Here is a 15,572-nt window from a genome sequence, read left to right on the forward strand (position 1 = left end):
CAGTGCTGGAGTGCCCCCTGGGTCCAGTCCTGCAGATGGAGACTCTTAAGCAGGGGCTCTTTATCTGAAGTAGGACATTTTTATAAGAAGCTTTTAGGAAGACTTCAAGGTCCCAGCTAGGCTTAGCTTGGGGTCTGTTTGCAAATTCAAGTCCAGGGAACAAGTTGTGTCTGGAGAAGCTCACTGGAGAGAGCCAGGAGGAAGTTGGTGGGAAGGAGTCCAGCTTTCCTGTGGTGGTGTGAGTCTACATCTCCTTCACTAGGAAGAGCCTGGCAGATATGCAACCAATGATTCGGTGGCTATGGAAGGAGTACATGTCACCATCAGCATAGAGATCTTGTGGGACATTGCTTGTTTTTGTACAGTGCAGCCAAAAGTGTGGAGTCCTCAAGCTGTTCAATTCTATAGTTTACTGTGGCATCTCATGCTCTCTCTCCCTATCCCAGTTCATTGTTCTCAAAAACCCCAAAAGAAACCCGTAGACTTTTCTTCAGAGCCAGTGGAAGAGTGCAGGAAATGCTGTGTGTGCTCTAAGGGGGAAATGGGACCAACATTCACCAGAAGCACTTTTGGGGGTGTGCTACAGGTAGAACCCATATCAGTTTTTTGCTGTCTGCGTTCCCTTCTCTTCATTTTCTGTAGATGTTATAGGAAGTAGGACATTTGTACAAAGTGAGTGGCTTTCCCTTCTAAAACAGTTTTCAACAGAATAAGTGGACTAGTCCAAAGACATGCAGGTAGGTTAATTGGCTTCTGTCCAAAATTGACACTAGTATATGAATGGGGACCTTGGATTGTGGGCTCCTTGAGGGTAGGGACTGATGTGAGTGTGCAATGTACAGGGATAGGGACAATTGTAGACACTCACTCAGGTTGAATTGGATGGACTGGTGTCTTTATTCAACCTTACTAACTATGAAAAACTATGAAAGTGTCCCCAATGGAATATGTACCCTCACCTTTTGTTCTGGTTGTCACTCTCACCTGTACTGCATTTCAAAGCTGGTTCCTCAGCACATGGCAGCTACTGGTCATATTGCTTGGCATTCAAGCAACTTGTTGCCAAGCTAGCTGTTAAGTCTCCTGTGCCTGAGTTTTCTATACCTCCAATGCCTGTGTACCTCAGAGCCTCTTGTGTTCACAGCACTAGTGTGCACTCCAACGTTCTTCATTCTCTATTATTCCTGTGAATGTGACCCTTGTGCCTCTGTAGACTCTTGCAAACCAGTGCTTCTAGAGATTCTTGCATCCTGGTGCATTCCTGTGACCCCACATTTCTGGTGCTTCTGCCACCTCTGCGACCCCTGTGTACTTCCAGGACTGCAGTTTTTTTCTGTGATCCCAGTGTCTCCAGAGACTTGGAGCTTTCAGGAAACACTGGGGTCACTAACTTCTGGTATCCAGTGACCTCAGAGTATCCTGTGTCACCCAAGGGCCCTTGGGTATCCAGTATTATCCTGTGACTCCACTGTGCCATGGCTGCCAGACATCACACCTGCATCTCCGCATAGCCCCAGGAACACTACCCCAATTCCTGGACTCGCCCACTCCTAGTATATACAGGTTCCTGTCTATGGCATTGGCAAAAATTCTAAAATTTCTTTGGAATTGTCCTCACTGCCTGTCTCCGTGACAACAGTTGCCAGAAGAAAGAGAAAGGTTAAGGGCTCTATCACCCAGGCGGCCAGGTAAAAACCCAACCACCCACCTACATTCTACCATTTCAGCCAGGATGCTTTACTCCTTGACTGAAGCAATGTTAACTTGACTAGCAAAGTTTGATTGGCAGCACCAACTGTCAAACGGCATCATTAAAGGCTCAGGATTGCAGTGTGATATACAAGGTCCCCCAGTCAAACAAAAAAAAATAATACATTTTAGAATCAGCAGGGTTACCTCTTGAATGCTTGCAGCCGCAATCAACTGCCTTTTAGCCTCTGTACACACGGTCGGAGATTTCCACAACCAAATCCGTCGCATTCTGCCCGTCGGATTTTGTCCGTCGGATCTTGTCCGAAACTGTTGCATACACACGGTCGGACAAAGTTGGCGAAAAATCCGATCTTTCAGAACGTGATGACGTAATTTCATTACGATGGGACTACATTCAGGCTAGTAGCCAATAGCTTTGATGTAGGAATTTGATCTGAGCATGCGTGGCACTTGGTCCGATCAAAATGCTCTACACATGATCGGATTAGGTCCGACCGGCCCAGTTGGTTGGGAAATATTTCCAACATGTTGGAAAATTGGGTCCAACGGAGATTCGGACGGGAATCAGTCTGATGCATACCACACACAGTTGGATTATCCGACGACACGGTCCAATAGGACACATTCAGACGGATTCTCCGACCGTGTGTACAAGGCTTTAGAGGGCAGTACCCTATAAGAAAGTGCCCTAATGCTACCTAGTGGGGACATAGCAATATAATATTTGCAGGTATTCTAACAATTCCTTATTGTATCCATAAACCCCCCCCCCCATAAAAAGGGTTCCAGCTATGCCTACAATTTCTTAACTGTGTCAATGGTGTTGCAGGTCTTTGCTAAAGAAGATACAGAGTAATTCTTTATAGTCAGATGTCTAATACAAAATATGTTTAACATAGTAAAATTGTTGAGATCGAGTGAAAAAAGCATGTTAGCAATCGGAAAAACTGTAACACAAAGGTTTATAACTTTATTTCTCTTTCTAGGATGACCAATGACACTGCTACAGGTAAGACCTATTTTAGTGCTTTGATAAACTGAGCTTGTTCTATAATACTTAAAATTGTAAGTATGTGCAACCAAAGACGATCAGTTAGCTATCACGTTATAGGAGAAAATAAAATGACACTGACTGGCTACCAGACATGGGAGTAAGTCACACATGTGCAAGTCACAAGTAAGTCCCAAGTTATTGTGGCGAAAAGCAAGCAAGTCAAGTCGAGTCCCTGCTAGAAGTCAAGCAAGTCAAGTCACTTATTTTGGTCAAGTCCCAAATCAAGTCAAAATACTGATCGACCCCATTTCCACCTTTTAAATGAGGTAAAAGTCAGTGTTCAGGAAAGGTTTTGTTTTATTTTCAACATTAACAAAACCGCTTTGTGCTTTTTTTCTTGGCATATTAAAGAAACACTTTGAATGCCCAAATGGCAGACAAGGAGCAGAACACTCAGCAATTAAATGGCCAACAAGTCTGAAAAAATGTAGTCCTTGCTGAGGGGGAAAATAACTAAGTTCAAAGTTTGAAATTCAAACTAATAACAAAGTATTTTAACATCTAAATCAGTGGACACAATGCCAACATCTGGACACTTGAATGGTGATGAGAATAGACACTTAAAATGCTACATATGGGGGTGTGCAATAGATCAGTTTTAGGGTTTTAATATACTTTGTAAATAGCACCCTATACATTTATAGTCAGTGGTAGTTGTATCCTCTGCATTATGCCCTGATAAAATAACATTTAATTACAGTGCAGGTCAGTGTGATAATCACTATGGTTGCATCAGCTAGCACTTATGTACAAGTTTCATATAAAAACACAATTTTTAACATATGTAAAATAAGTGACCTAATGGACAATTCTGAGTGAGATTCTTTTTGAACCAAAGATGTGGGCTTTATTTTTTAATTGTGCATTGTACTACAGCAGAATTAAAAAACATACTATATAAAAATATACTATGCATATACAATATACTAAACCTAGTATTGACAAGATATCTTCTCTATAAAGAAGAGGATATGTAGAGGTGGTTGTCCATATAAAAATGGCAGGGATGAGGAACAAGGAAATTACTTCTCACTAGTATATATATTACTTATTTATATATTAAATTACTTCTCACTAGTGTGTGTGTGTGTGTATGTGTGTGTGTGTATGTGTGTATATATATATATATATATATATATATATATATATATATATATATATATATATATATATATATATATATATATATATATATATATATATACATACATATATATATATATATATATATACACACACACTTTTTTTAATTATATATATTTATTATATTAAATTACTTTATATTACATTATACAGTATATTATAAACTTTATGGTCAGGCAGCTCTGTACCTGATCGCCGGCCATTCCAGTATTCAAAAGCCGCGCCTCCTCCTCATCTGTGATAGGCGGAACACTCAATTTCCCAGCATTCAGTGTTCCGCCTATCACGGACATCCGTTCATCCTCATAACACAGACGAGGATGAGAGGATGTCCGTGATAGGGTGAACACTGCCTGCTGTGAAATTTGAGTGTTCCGCCTATCACAGACGAGAAGGCGCGGCTTTTGAACACTGCAATGTCCGACGTCTGTCTGCATGACACTCTGATCAGGTAGGCAGATGGCGGCTTGCGGTTAGTGTGTTAGTGGTGGTTACAGTTAGGGGTAGTGTTAGTTAGTGGTGGTAGTGTTATGGTGCCAACTTGTGAAGTCATATAGCCTAAGTCAAAGTCAAGTCGAGTCATTTATTAAATTCAGTCAAGCAAGTCGCAAGTCCTCAAACAGGTGACTCAAGTCTGACTTAAGTCAAGTCATGTGACTCAAGTCCCCCACCTCTGCTGGCTATCTTGCTTTGAGGTAACTTATGGTAAAACGCATAGCACCCCAATGTACAAGTAGAGTAGGTGACAACATATCTGCACAGCACTGTGCACACTGCATTAAACATGAAAGATTCAGGTCCAGGTTCTGTTGTCTTGTATTGGCAGCCTACCCTAAATAAATAGTGCTTCATGCATATGGACATAGTAACCATTTCAGCTCCAGAAGGCTTTACCCCTTCAAGACCTGACCATTTTTTGCTATGGGGCACTGTTCTAATATAAGTGATAATTGCGTGGTCATGCAACACTTTACCCAAAATGCATGGCTTCCAGTGACACTGGGTCATTGGTGTTTATTGATGATGTGACAAAAGACAGAATCAGCTGGATGAAGTCTGCAGTGTTTAGAGATATGCTGCCAGCCCAGATTCAGCAAAACGTAGCAAAGGTGATTTGAGCCCCTGAAAATGGAGGGGCTGTATATAAAAATGGTTGCAGTTCCTAAAATATGTACTTGATATTCATGTCTAAACCCTTGAATTAAAGCTGAAAGTCTGCAGTTCAAATTCATTTAGATTTTTTTGGTTTTTACTTTTATTCTGGTGGCATACAGAGCCAAAAATATGAAAAGTGTGCCTGTGTTCAAATATTTATGGACCTAACTGTACGTGATTTGAACACCTGAATGGCACAGAAGGAAAGGATAATGGTGTTTGGGCTTTATTGCTCCTGCAGGCAGCAAGGATTAGCGGGGACCCCAGTCTACTCCTGTCGATAGATGCTGAAAAGGCCTTCAACAGGGTAGACTGGGGTTACATGCTGAAATCTTTGGAGGCCATGGGAGTTGGCCCCAGAGTAATCAATTGGATAAAAGTGTTATATAAGGATCCCCAAACATCGGTAAAAGTGAATGTAGTACTCTCGTCCGTTTCTAATGAAAAATGGAACTAGACAGGGGTGCCCGCTGTCCCCCTTATTGTTCATACTATCATTAGAGCCTCTATTGGTTTACATTAGAAATAGTGTGTACATAAGGGGGATAAAGGTGGGAGAGGAGGAGCACAAAATCGCAGCATTTGCTGATGATGTGCTCTTCTTTATAACGAACCCTAGGACAACGATCCCCAATTTGTTGAATGTCCTAAAAAAAAAAAAAATATGGAGAATTTTCAAACCTTAAAATAAAACCTAATAAGTCAGACATCTTAAACATTAATATAAATAAATTGGAGGAAGGAAAACTTTCAAAAGAATTTCATTTCTCATGGGGAAAAGATATTAAGTACCTAGGAATAAGACTAACTGACACCTTGAGGAAAACCTACCTGGTTAATTATATACCCTTATTAGACGAGATAAGAAGAGAAACGAAAAAAAATGTCAACTAGCCCCCTGTAATGGTTTGGACGAATAAACGTGATAAAAATTATAACTCCCAAAATCCTCTACAAATTTCAGATGCTCCCTTTAAGAATCCCACAATCCTAGAACTTTAAAGGATATAATATCTAATTTTATATGGCGTAATAAAAAACCCTGAATCTCAGCCATGGTACTATATCGAGGAAAAAATCACGGAGGTCTAGTGGTGCCAGATTATAAAAAATACTATAATGCGGCATCGCTTTCACGATTAATCGAGTGGACAAAAGAGTCTAGCGATAAGATGGACTAATATTGAATTCACGATGAGTAATATACATTTAGGTCACATAATATGGAATCCACCACAATTTAGAACATTAGGGCAGAATACTCATGATATAACAAGCACTATACTTAAAGATATGGCACAGGGTACCACCTTTGATTTATTTAAAGGAAAATAAATTTTTTGTGCCTGGGATGAGGGAAGTTGGAGGAAATTTGATTAAAAAAGAAAATGTGCAATTGAGGGATATAATAAAAATTTTTTAAATCCGTACAGGATTTTCAATTAGACAATTCGATCTATAGAAGACTATACAACGACGGAGAGGCTAGTCATGAAAGGAAATTCAAAAAATAGCATTGCACGACTGTATAAAATTCTCTTATGCCACGTACACACGATCAAACAATCGGGTGGAAAAGTCCGGCAAACTCAAGTCTGCCGGACAATCCCCCCCGTGTGTAGCCTCCGGCGGACTTTTTTTTACCCGAAAGTACTTGCATTTCGGCGGACAATCCGGCCATGTGTATGCCAGTCCGCCATACTTTTGAAATGAACAGACTTTTCCCGCCCGGAGAAAAGTCTGCTCATTTTGAGCACGTCTCCAGGTAGGCGGGGCCCGCGAAGGATGCGTCACCTGGTATGGACTTAACAGGGAACACCAACGCTGAAAAAATTGGCGTGGGGGTCCCCCCAGGTCCACATCAGACCCTTGTCCGAGCACGCTACCCGGCCAGCCAGGAAAGGGGGGGACGAGCGAGCGCCCCCCCCCCCCCTCCTGAGCCGCACCATGCCGCGTGCCCTCAACATGGGAGCCCAAAGCACCTTGTCCCCATGTTGATGACAAGGGCCTCTTCCCAACAACCCTGGCTGTTGGTTGTCGGGGGTCTGCGGGCAGGGGGCTTATCGGAATCCAGGAGCCCCCTTTAATAAGGGTGCCCCCGGATACCGGCCACCCACCCTATGTGATTGAGTATGGGGTACAATGTACCCCTACCCATTCACCTGTAAAAAAAAAAGTACAAAAAAACAACACACAAGGGTTAAAATAGTTTATTGTACAGCTCTGGGGGTCTTCCGTCTTCGGGGGTCTTCTCGCCGGACTTCCTCCGCTATCCTCTTTTACTTAGCGGAGGAGCCCGGCTTTCTTCCTCGCCGCCCCCTCTTCTTCAGACTTCGGGGGTCTTGTCCCCCTCTTCGGTTCTTCTGGCCGGGCCACCGCACCATCTTCTAGCTCTTTTACAGGCGCGACGCGCGGCGACTTATATAGAGACATCACCGGATGATGACCCCGCCCATTATGGTGTCACAGTCCCAGAGGATGCTGGGACTGTGACATCATAATAGGCGGGGACATCACCCGGTGATGTCCCAATATAAAAGTCGCCGCGCGCCTTCTCCCCGTCATTGTGAGTGGAGGATGCGACGAGGCAACATCTGAAGAGAAGAACAGAAGGCGGCGATGACAGCGGCGACAGAAGACGGGGCCACCGCCTGTAAAAGAGCTAGAAGAAGGCGCGGTGGCCCGGCCAGAAGAACCGAAGAGGGGGACAAGACCCCCAAAGTCAGAAGAAGAGCGAGGAAGAAATCCGGGCTCCTCCGCTAGTAAAAGAGCTAGAAGAATATAGCGGAGGAGTCCGGCGAGAAGACCCCCGAAGACGGAAGACCCCCGGAGCTGTGCAATAAACTATTTTAACCCTTGTGTGTTGTGTTTTTTTGTACTTTATTTTACAGGTGAATGGGTATGGGGTACATTGTACCCCATACTCATTCAAATAGGGTGGGGGGCCGGTATCCAGGGGCCCCCTTATTAAAGGGGGCTCCCGGATTCCGATAAGCCCCCCGCCCGCAGACCCCAACAACCAATGGCCAGGGTTGTCGGAAAGAGGCCCTTGTCCTCATCAACATGGGGACAAGGTGCTTTGGGGTGCGGGGGGCCGCCTGTTGATTCAAACGGCCCCGAGAGATAAATTGCTTTCAAATCCATCAGATTTCTCTCTGCCCACAACATAATAGGCTCTACCTCTCTCAACAGCATGAGGCTGGGAGTTCCCCCTTGACGTTGTATATATGCTACCGCTGCTTTATTGTCCAGATGGACCAGCACCTGTTTCTGACGTACATGTTCCTCCAAATTTATCAGTGCCAAATAAACCACTCGCAGCTCCAGGATATTGGATATTATTCCCTCCGTGGGGATATCCCATCTCCCTTGTATCTCCAGGTGACCACAGTGTGCCCGCCACCCCTTCGCGCTCGCATCGGTGGTAAGGATGGTCCAAGAGGGCCCTGTAGGAGGCGAGGCCTCGAGATGTTGTCTTCTTTTGTCCACCATAGCAGACCCCTCTTCCTGGATGTCAATATCGCTATCCTTTGATACAGTGAGTTCCTCTTCCATTGTGTCAAAAAGCCCCATTGAAAAGTCCTCAGATGCCAATGGGACCATGGCACCATCGGTATACAGGCTGACATGGTCCCTATCAGACTTAGGCAATTTGACACCGAAAGGTGAGATAGCGTTCTTACGTGGCCCATTTTCTGAGCGATCGCTGTCATTTTCTGGGGGGGGGGGGAGGGAGGCGCACTGTGCCTGCCTTGGTGTCAAAGAGGGCACCTAGATAAACCATTGCTTGTGTCGGGATCAGGACCCTCTTTCCTGTGTTTATTAGCCACCCAAACTCTTTCAGAGTGGATAGAAGAATTTGCCTATGCTCTACCAATTGGTCTGAACTGTATGCTAGCGATAGGATGTCGTCCAGACAATGGAAAACTCGAAGTCCCTTCTCTCTGAGGAATGCTAGAACTGCAATCAACACCTTTCAGAATATTCTTGGCGATGTGCACAGACCAAAAGGAAGGCACTGAAATTGAACGTGAGTTGATCTTACTGCCACCCTCAAAAACCTTTGGAAGGCAGGCAGCATGGGCACATGGAAATACGCATCTTGCAAATCCACCGAGATTATCCAGTCTCCTGGTTGAACTGCCTGTATGATCGTCTGTGATGATTCTATCTTGAAGGATTCCAACTGAATAAATTGATTTAACCTTTTCAGATCCACTACCGGCCTCCACTCTCCACCCCTTTTGGGGGTAAGAAAGAGAGGAGAGTAGAACCCTGTGAATCTTTCGGAGGGAGGGACAGGTATCACTGCTTGTTGCACAAGCAGGAGTTGAAGGTAACTTTGCAGAGCTTCTGCCTTTTGACGTTAGGTTGGGATCTTTGTTTGAATGAATGAGTCTTGTGGGGGCTGTTCTTGGAACGTCCATAAATATCCGAACCTGACCGTAGATACCACCCACAGGTCCCTGCATCTGTGCAGCCAGGCTTCTGCGAACTCCTTCAAACTGGCACCTACTGGTGGGGATGACCTCTTGTCAAAAGGACTTCGCACACTCCTGGGTGCTGGGGAGACTTCTTTGCTTATTTGTTTTCAAGAAAGTAGCCTGCATGCTTCTCCAAGTCCTTTTGGAGTCCCTACTTTGCCGGAAGTTGCTGGAATTTCTGTTTCTAGACCACTGATATTTAGACGACACCACTCGAGAACGCCTAACCCTTCTATCCTGGGGGAGCAACCCTGATTTTCCCCAGTCACTCTCGAGATTGCCTTTTCCAGCCTCTTTCCAAAGAGGGCCTTCCCATCAAACGGTATTTTGCACCAATTTTGTTTGGATTCCGCATCCGCTGCCCACAGCTTTAGCCACAATGCTCTTTTGGCCATGTCAGCATGGAACATTGCCCTGGCTGAATATCTCATGGTGTCTATTGCAGCCTCTCCAATAAAATCTGCCAATATTTTAAGCTCAGCCAAAGCTTTAATAATATCTTTGGGGACATCTTCTCAAATAGCCTCCTTGATATTCTCCGTCCACACTTTGACCACATTGGAGACTGAAGCCAGGGCCACCGATGCTCTGCAAGCTCCGCCAGCCAACTGGTAGGCCTTCTTCAGGTCCGCATCTATTCATCTATCCAATGGGTCCCTAAAGGAAGCCGAATCTTCCATAGGAAGGGTAATATTCTTTGCCAGCCGCACTACCGCCACGTCAACTACCGGAGGAGTGTCCAGGAAAGCCGCATCCGAATCCGCCAGAGGATATAACTTCTGAAGTCTATTCAAGGAAAAACGTTTGTCTGCTTTTTCCCCATTCACCCTCCACTAGATCTTTCAATTCCTCCAGGAAGGGGAAACAATTTTGTTTTTTAATTTTGTTTTTTGGAGGCTCTACTGCTTCTTCCCAACCAATGGCTTGTTTAACCGCCAATACAACTGGTTGCGCTAGCGAAAAAAATGTAATCCACATGGATCCGATTCATCTATGGTGTCCTCCGAGCCACTTTTATCTCCTGCTTGGGTAGGTGGGCTTGATGTAGCGCCTACAGGGGCTGCAAAAGACGGGCCAGGAACGGATAACTCCCACCAGAGGAACCCTGCAGAGAGGGGTTCACCTGCATTAGTTCAGTTAAGGAGTCTTTGACTATTCTTTTAATAAGGTCTGTGACCTGCTCAACTTCGGTCCCCTGAATCGCATAACCCTGCAAGCAATTTTGGCAGATATGTTTATCTGGTAAAGGCGTCGCTCCACATGCCCTACACTCTTTGATCTCTCATCTGGATGGGCTGCTTGACTGCTGCCTTTTGGAGGATGACCTTTAGACTGATGATGGGAGCTAGATGAACGGCTGTGTCTTGAGCTTAGACTGGAGTGTCCATTTTGGTGGCCAGAAGTCTGGTTAGATGTGTTCTGGTGTATAGGGCTGAAACGAGAGTAACAGCCCAGGGCACTCTTTTAGTCTAATTCCTTTCTTCTTCTTTTTTTTTTATAAAGTATGTATGTGCCCTTTCATAAGAAAGCGAGGATCTTGGTGAAACTGTGGCTGGCTCATAATTGTGAAGGCAAGTAAGGGCGGAAAAGGCGACTGAAATAGAAGCTAAAAGAATGGACAGGAAAGAATAAAAAGGCTCCTAAAAAAAATTGTCATTATCTAATCCTACGATTTTTTTTTCTTATATATATATTATTTTTCTTTATTACAGATGAGATACATACACACATATACATATATACACACACACACACACACACACACACATACACACATATTACATATACATATACATACATACACTACATACACACACATATACATATTTTTAACTAACTGCAAGCGAAAAAAGTAAATACTCCCCAAAGACCCCATATTCCCTAGAATTATATAGGTATACACATATATGTACATTCACAAACATATTGACTAATCCTTACCGCATACCAAAGCATACAAAGGTTTAATCACTCAATTCAATTAAATCAAACACATATATACATATACACCTATATACACACCTACCCACATACATCTCTGAGGCCGCGTACACACGGGCGGACTGTTCGCCCAACCTTGTCCGCTGAACAGTGTTTGGGCGGACAGTCCGCTCGTGTGTGGGCTTTCAGCGGACAGTTTCAGCGGACAGTTGGACGGACAAAGTCTTTCGGAAATTCCGAAAAACTGTCCGCTGAAACTGTGTTTGAGCGAACAGTCCGCCCGTGTGTGGGCCTGTCCGCTGTACTTTCGAAATGAGCGGACTGTTCCAGCTCGGAAAGTCCGCCCATTTCGAGCGCGTGTACAGGTAGGCGGGGCCCGCGAAGGAGACGTTGCGGGCTCCGCCGCCTGGAATGGGCTTAAAGGGGAACCCCAACGCCGAAAAAAATCGGCGTGGGGGTTCCCCCAAAGTCCACACCAGACCCTTGTCCGAGCACGCTACCCGGCCGGCCAGGAAAGGGGGGCGAGCGAGCGCCCCCCCCTCCTGAGCCGTACCAGGCCGCGTGCCCTCAACATGGGGGGGTGCCTTGGGGAAGGGGGGGCCGCGCGGCCCCCCCACCCCAAAGCACCTTGTCCCCATGTTGATGAGGACAAGGGCCTCTTCCCGACAACCCTGGCCGTTGGTTGTCGGGGTCTGCGGGCGGGGGGCTTATCGGAATCCGGGAGCCCCCTTTAAGAAGGGGGCCCCCGGATACCGGCCCCCCACGCTATGTGAATGAGTATGGGGTACAATGTACCCCTACCCATTCACCTGTGAAATAAAGTACAAAAAAAAACACAACACAGGGGAAAAAATATTTTATTGCACAGCTCCGGGGGTCTTCCGTCTTCGGGGGTCTTCTCGCCGGACTCCTCCGCTATGTGTGTGTAGCTCTTTTACTAGCGGAGGAGTCCGGCTTTCTTCCTCCCCGCCGCCGGCCTCTTCTCCCGACTTCGGGGGTCTTGTCCCCCTCTTCGGTTCTTCTGCCGGGCCACCGCGCCTTCTTGTAGCTCTTTTACAGGCGGTGGCCCGGTCTTCTGTCGCCGCTGCCTTCCGTTCTTCTGTCGCCGCCTTCGGTTCTTCTGCCGGGCCACCGCGCCTTCTTGTAGCTCTTTTACAGGCGGTGGCCCGGTCTTCTGTCGCCGCTGTCGCTGTCGCCGCCTTCCGTTCTTGTTCTTCTTCTTGTTCTTCCTCTTCTTCTCCAGGCGATGTTGACACGTCGCTCCCTCCGGCCGGAATGCCAGAGCCGCGCTGTGCGGTCACTTATATAGTGACAATGGGGCGGGGTCACATGGTATATGTCACATGGGTTGGTCACATGGGTTGATGTCACATGGGGACTATGACATCGTAAGGGGGCGGGGTCACCATGTGACCAACCCATGTGACATATACCATGTGACACCGCCCCATTGTCACTATATAAGTGGCAGCGGAGCGTGTCCCTGGCATTCCGGCCGGAGGGAGCGACGTGTCAACATCGCCTGGAGAAGAAGAAGAAGAACAAGAAGAAGAACAAGAACGGAAGGCGGCGACAGCGACAGCGGCGACAGAAGACCGGGCCACCGCCTGTAAAAGAGCTACAAGAAGGCGCGGTGGCCCGGCAGAAGAACCGAAGAGGGGGACAAGACCCCCGAAGTCGGGAGAAGAGGCCGGCGGCGGGGAGGAAGAAAGCCGGACTCCTCCGCTAGTAAAAGAGCTACACACACATAGCGGAGGAGTCCGGCGAGAAGACCCCCGAAGACGGAAGACCCCCGGAGCTGTGCAATAAAATATTTTTTCCCCTGTGTTGTGTTTTTTTTTGTACTTTATTTCACAGGTGAATGGGTAGGGGTACATTGTACCCCATACTCATTCACATAGGGTGGGGGGCCGGTATCCGGGGGCCCCCTTCTTAAAGGGGGCTCCCGGATTCCGATAAGCCCCCCGCCCGCAGACCCCGACAACCAACGGCCAGGGTTGTCGGGAAGAGGCCCTTGTCCTCATCAACATGGGGACAAGGTGCTTTGGGGTGGGGGGGCCGCGCGGCCCCCCCTTCCCCAAGGCACCCCCCCATGTTGAGGGCACGCGGCCTGGTACGGCTCAGGAGGGGGGGCGCGCTCGCTCGCCCCCCTTTCCTGGCCGGCCGGGTAGCGTGCTCGGACAAGGGTCTGGTGTGGACTTTGGGGGAACCCCCACGCCGATTTTTTTCGGCGTTGGGGTTCCCCTTTAAGCCCATTCCAGGCGGCGGAGCCCGCGACGTCTCCTTCGCGGGCCCCGCCTACCTGTACACGCGCTCGAAATGGGTGGATTTGCCTCCGCCTTACGTGGGCGAGTCCGTTCATTTCAAAAGTTGAGCGGACTGTTTGGCAAACAGTTCGTTGAAACAGTCCGCTCGTGTGTGGGCAAGTCCGCTCATGCAAATTTTGAGCGGACTGTTTGCCGAAACTGTTTGACGAACAAGGTTGGGCAAACAGTCCGCGCGTGTGTACGCGGCCTGAGAAAGGTAAGGAATAGACCATTTACTAAGTTGAAATGGTAGAGTTGCAGAAGCACTCCCAGGCAGGACAATTTTATCAGAGCCTGACACCTTTAGCTTGTTTGAGCTTAAAGTGGAGGGCCACCCTGAAAACAAAAAAAATATTAAAAATTACAAAAAAATATAAAAAAAAAAAAAAATGAAAAAATTTTTTTTTTTTACTTACCAGAAATACCTGTTGCTAGGCACTTTCTCCTAATCTTCCTCTTCCTCCTCCGCGGAGATCTTCTGTCTTCTGTCTTCGTCGCGGCGTCTTCTGGGTAATGAGTCGCGCTGTATTCTGGGAACTGTGTGTTCCAGAACACAGCGCGTCCCATTCAGAAAGCGCTGCGGGACTCGCGCATGCGCAGTAGGAAACGGGCAGTGAAGCCGTAAGACTCCACTGCCTGTTTCCCTTACAAGGAATGGCAGCACCGGGACCCGAGAGCCGAGGGACGGGTCGGCCTCGGGCGGCCGACATCGCGGGCACCCTGGACAGGTGAGTGTGTTGATTAAGTCAGCAGCTGCAGTGTTTGCAGCTGCTGACTTTTTTTTTTTTTTTTGTATAACCGGCCCTCCTCTTTAAATGGAGAGGGGGGAGGGGGACAGGTAAGCAAAGGAAAATAGACTCAGAAAGAGCCCCTACCTGCCTTCAAAGACCAGCATAGCCTGTCTGCAGAACTGAAGCCCCTGTTAGGAAGCTGTTGCTGCTGCCCCAAAAGACCCTCAGAAGGGGCTCCCCTCTTTTCAGTGCTGTTAGCAACCCAAGACAGGGGACAATGTCTGGGAGAGGCCAGAACCCAGGCGGAAGCTGTGCCAGGCAGAGGTAAGAACACATACAAAACTATCCATCAGGTATAAGGAAAAAAAGGAGAATGCTAGGGGGGGTATGGGTTTCCTTTTTATAAGCTAGTAACTATCCTGAGGGGAGGACTCCGGGGTGGAGTTATCACTGGTATGCTGCCATGGAGGTGTAGTGTCATATTTTGCTGCCTATCACGGGATGCTGCGGAAGTGACGTGGCCGCCAGAAATTGCGTACTGCGCATGCGCGATGCGTTCCAAACACTCGCGCCGTGCGTTCCAACATAGTTTCGGCAATACAGTTCAGCGAAACCATCACATAATGTTACGGAAGTGATGTTAAACACAATACAAACACTGGGCCGTGCGTTACAACACTAATACTTCCCTTGTTACCTAGTATCATTATTTACCAACCATGCTGAGCTACGTGCCGTGTTAGGTTTTGCATTGCTGGGACTTGTAGTGCCTATCCTGAGCTACACGCTTCAATGTTCAGTGTCCTCATCCCTATCCCCAAGCTTCAATGTTCAGTGTCCTCATCCCTATCCCCGAGCTTCAATGTTCAGTGTCCTCATCCTTATCCCCAAGCTTCAATGTTCAGTGTCCTCATCCCTATCCCCGAGCTTCAATGTTCAGTGTCCTCATCCCTATCCCCGAGCTTCAATGTTCAGTGTCCTCATCCTTATCCCCGTGCTTCAATGTTCAGTGTCCTCATCCTTATCCCTGAGCTTCAATGTTCAG

General features: G+C 46.9%; 1 protein-coding gene across 1 annotated transcript in view; it reads left to right on the top strand.

The window, feature by feature from the left end:
• LOC143930385 (phospholipid-transporting ATPase IK-like) overlaps nucleotides 1–15,572 on the top strand; it is a 225,930-nt gene that overhangs the window by 11,245 nt on the left and 199,113 nt on the right. Inside the window, exon 2 of the mRNA XM_077454669.1 lies at nucleotides 2,700–2,722. Coding sequence (XP_077310795.1) covers nucleotides 2,700–2,722 — 23 coding nt within the window. The remainder of the gene's footprint in view (nucleotides 1–2,699; nucleotides 2,723–15,572) is intronic.

Source organism: Lithobates pipiens, unplaced genomic scaffold (assembly GCF_037356315.1).
Source record: "Lithobates pipiens isolate NorthernLeopardFrog02 unplaced genomic scaffold, aLitPip1_a1.2 Scaffold_25, whole genome shotgun sequence".
Taxonomy (NCBI): domain Eukaryota; kingdom Metazoa; phylum Chordata; class Amphibia; order Anura; family Ranidae; genus Lithobates; species Lithobates pipiens.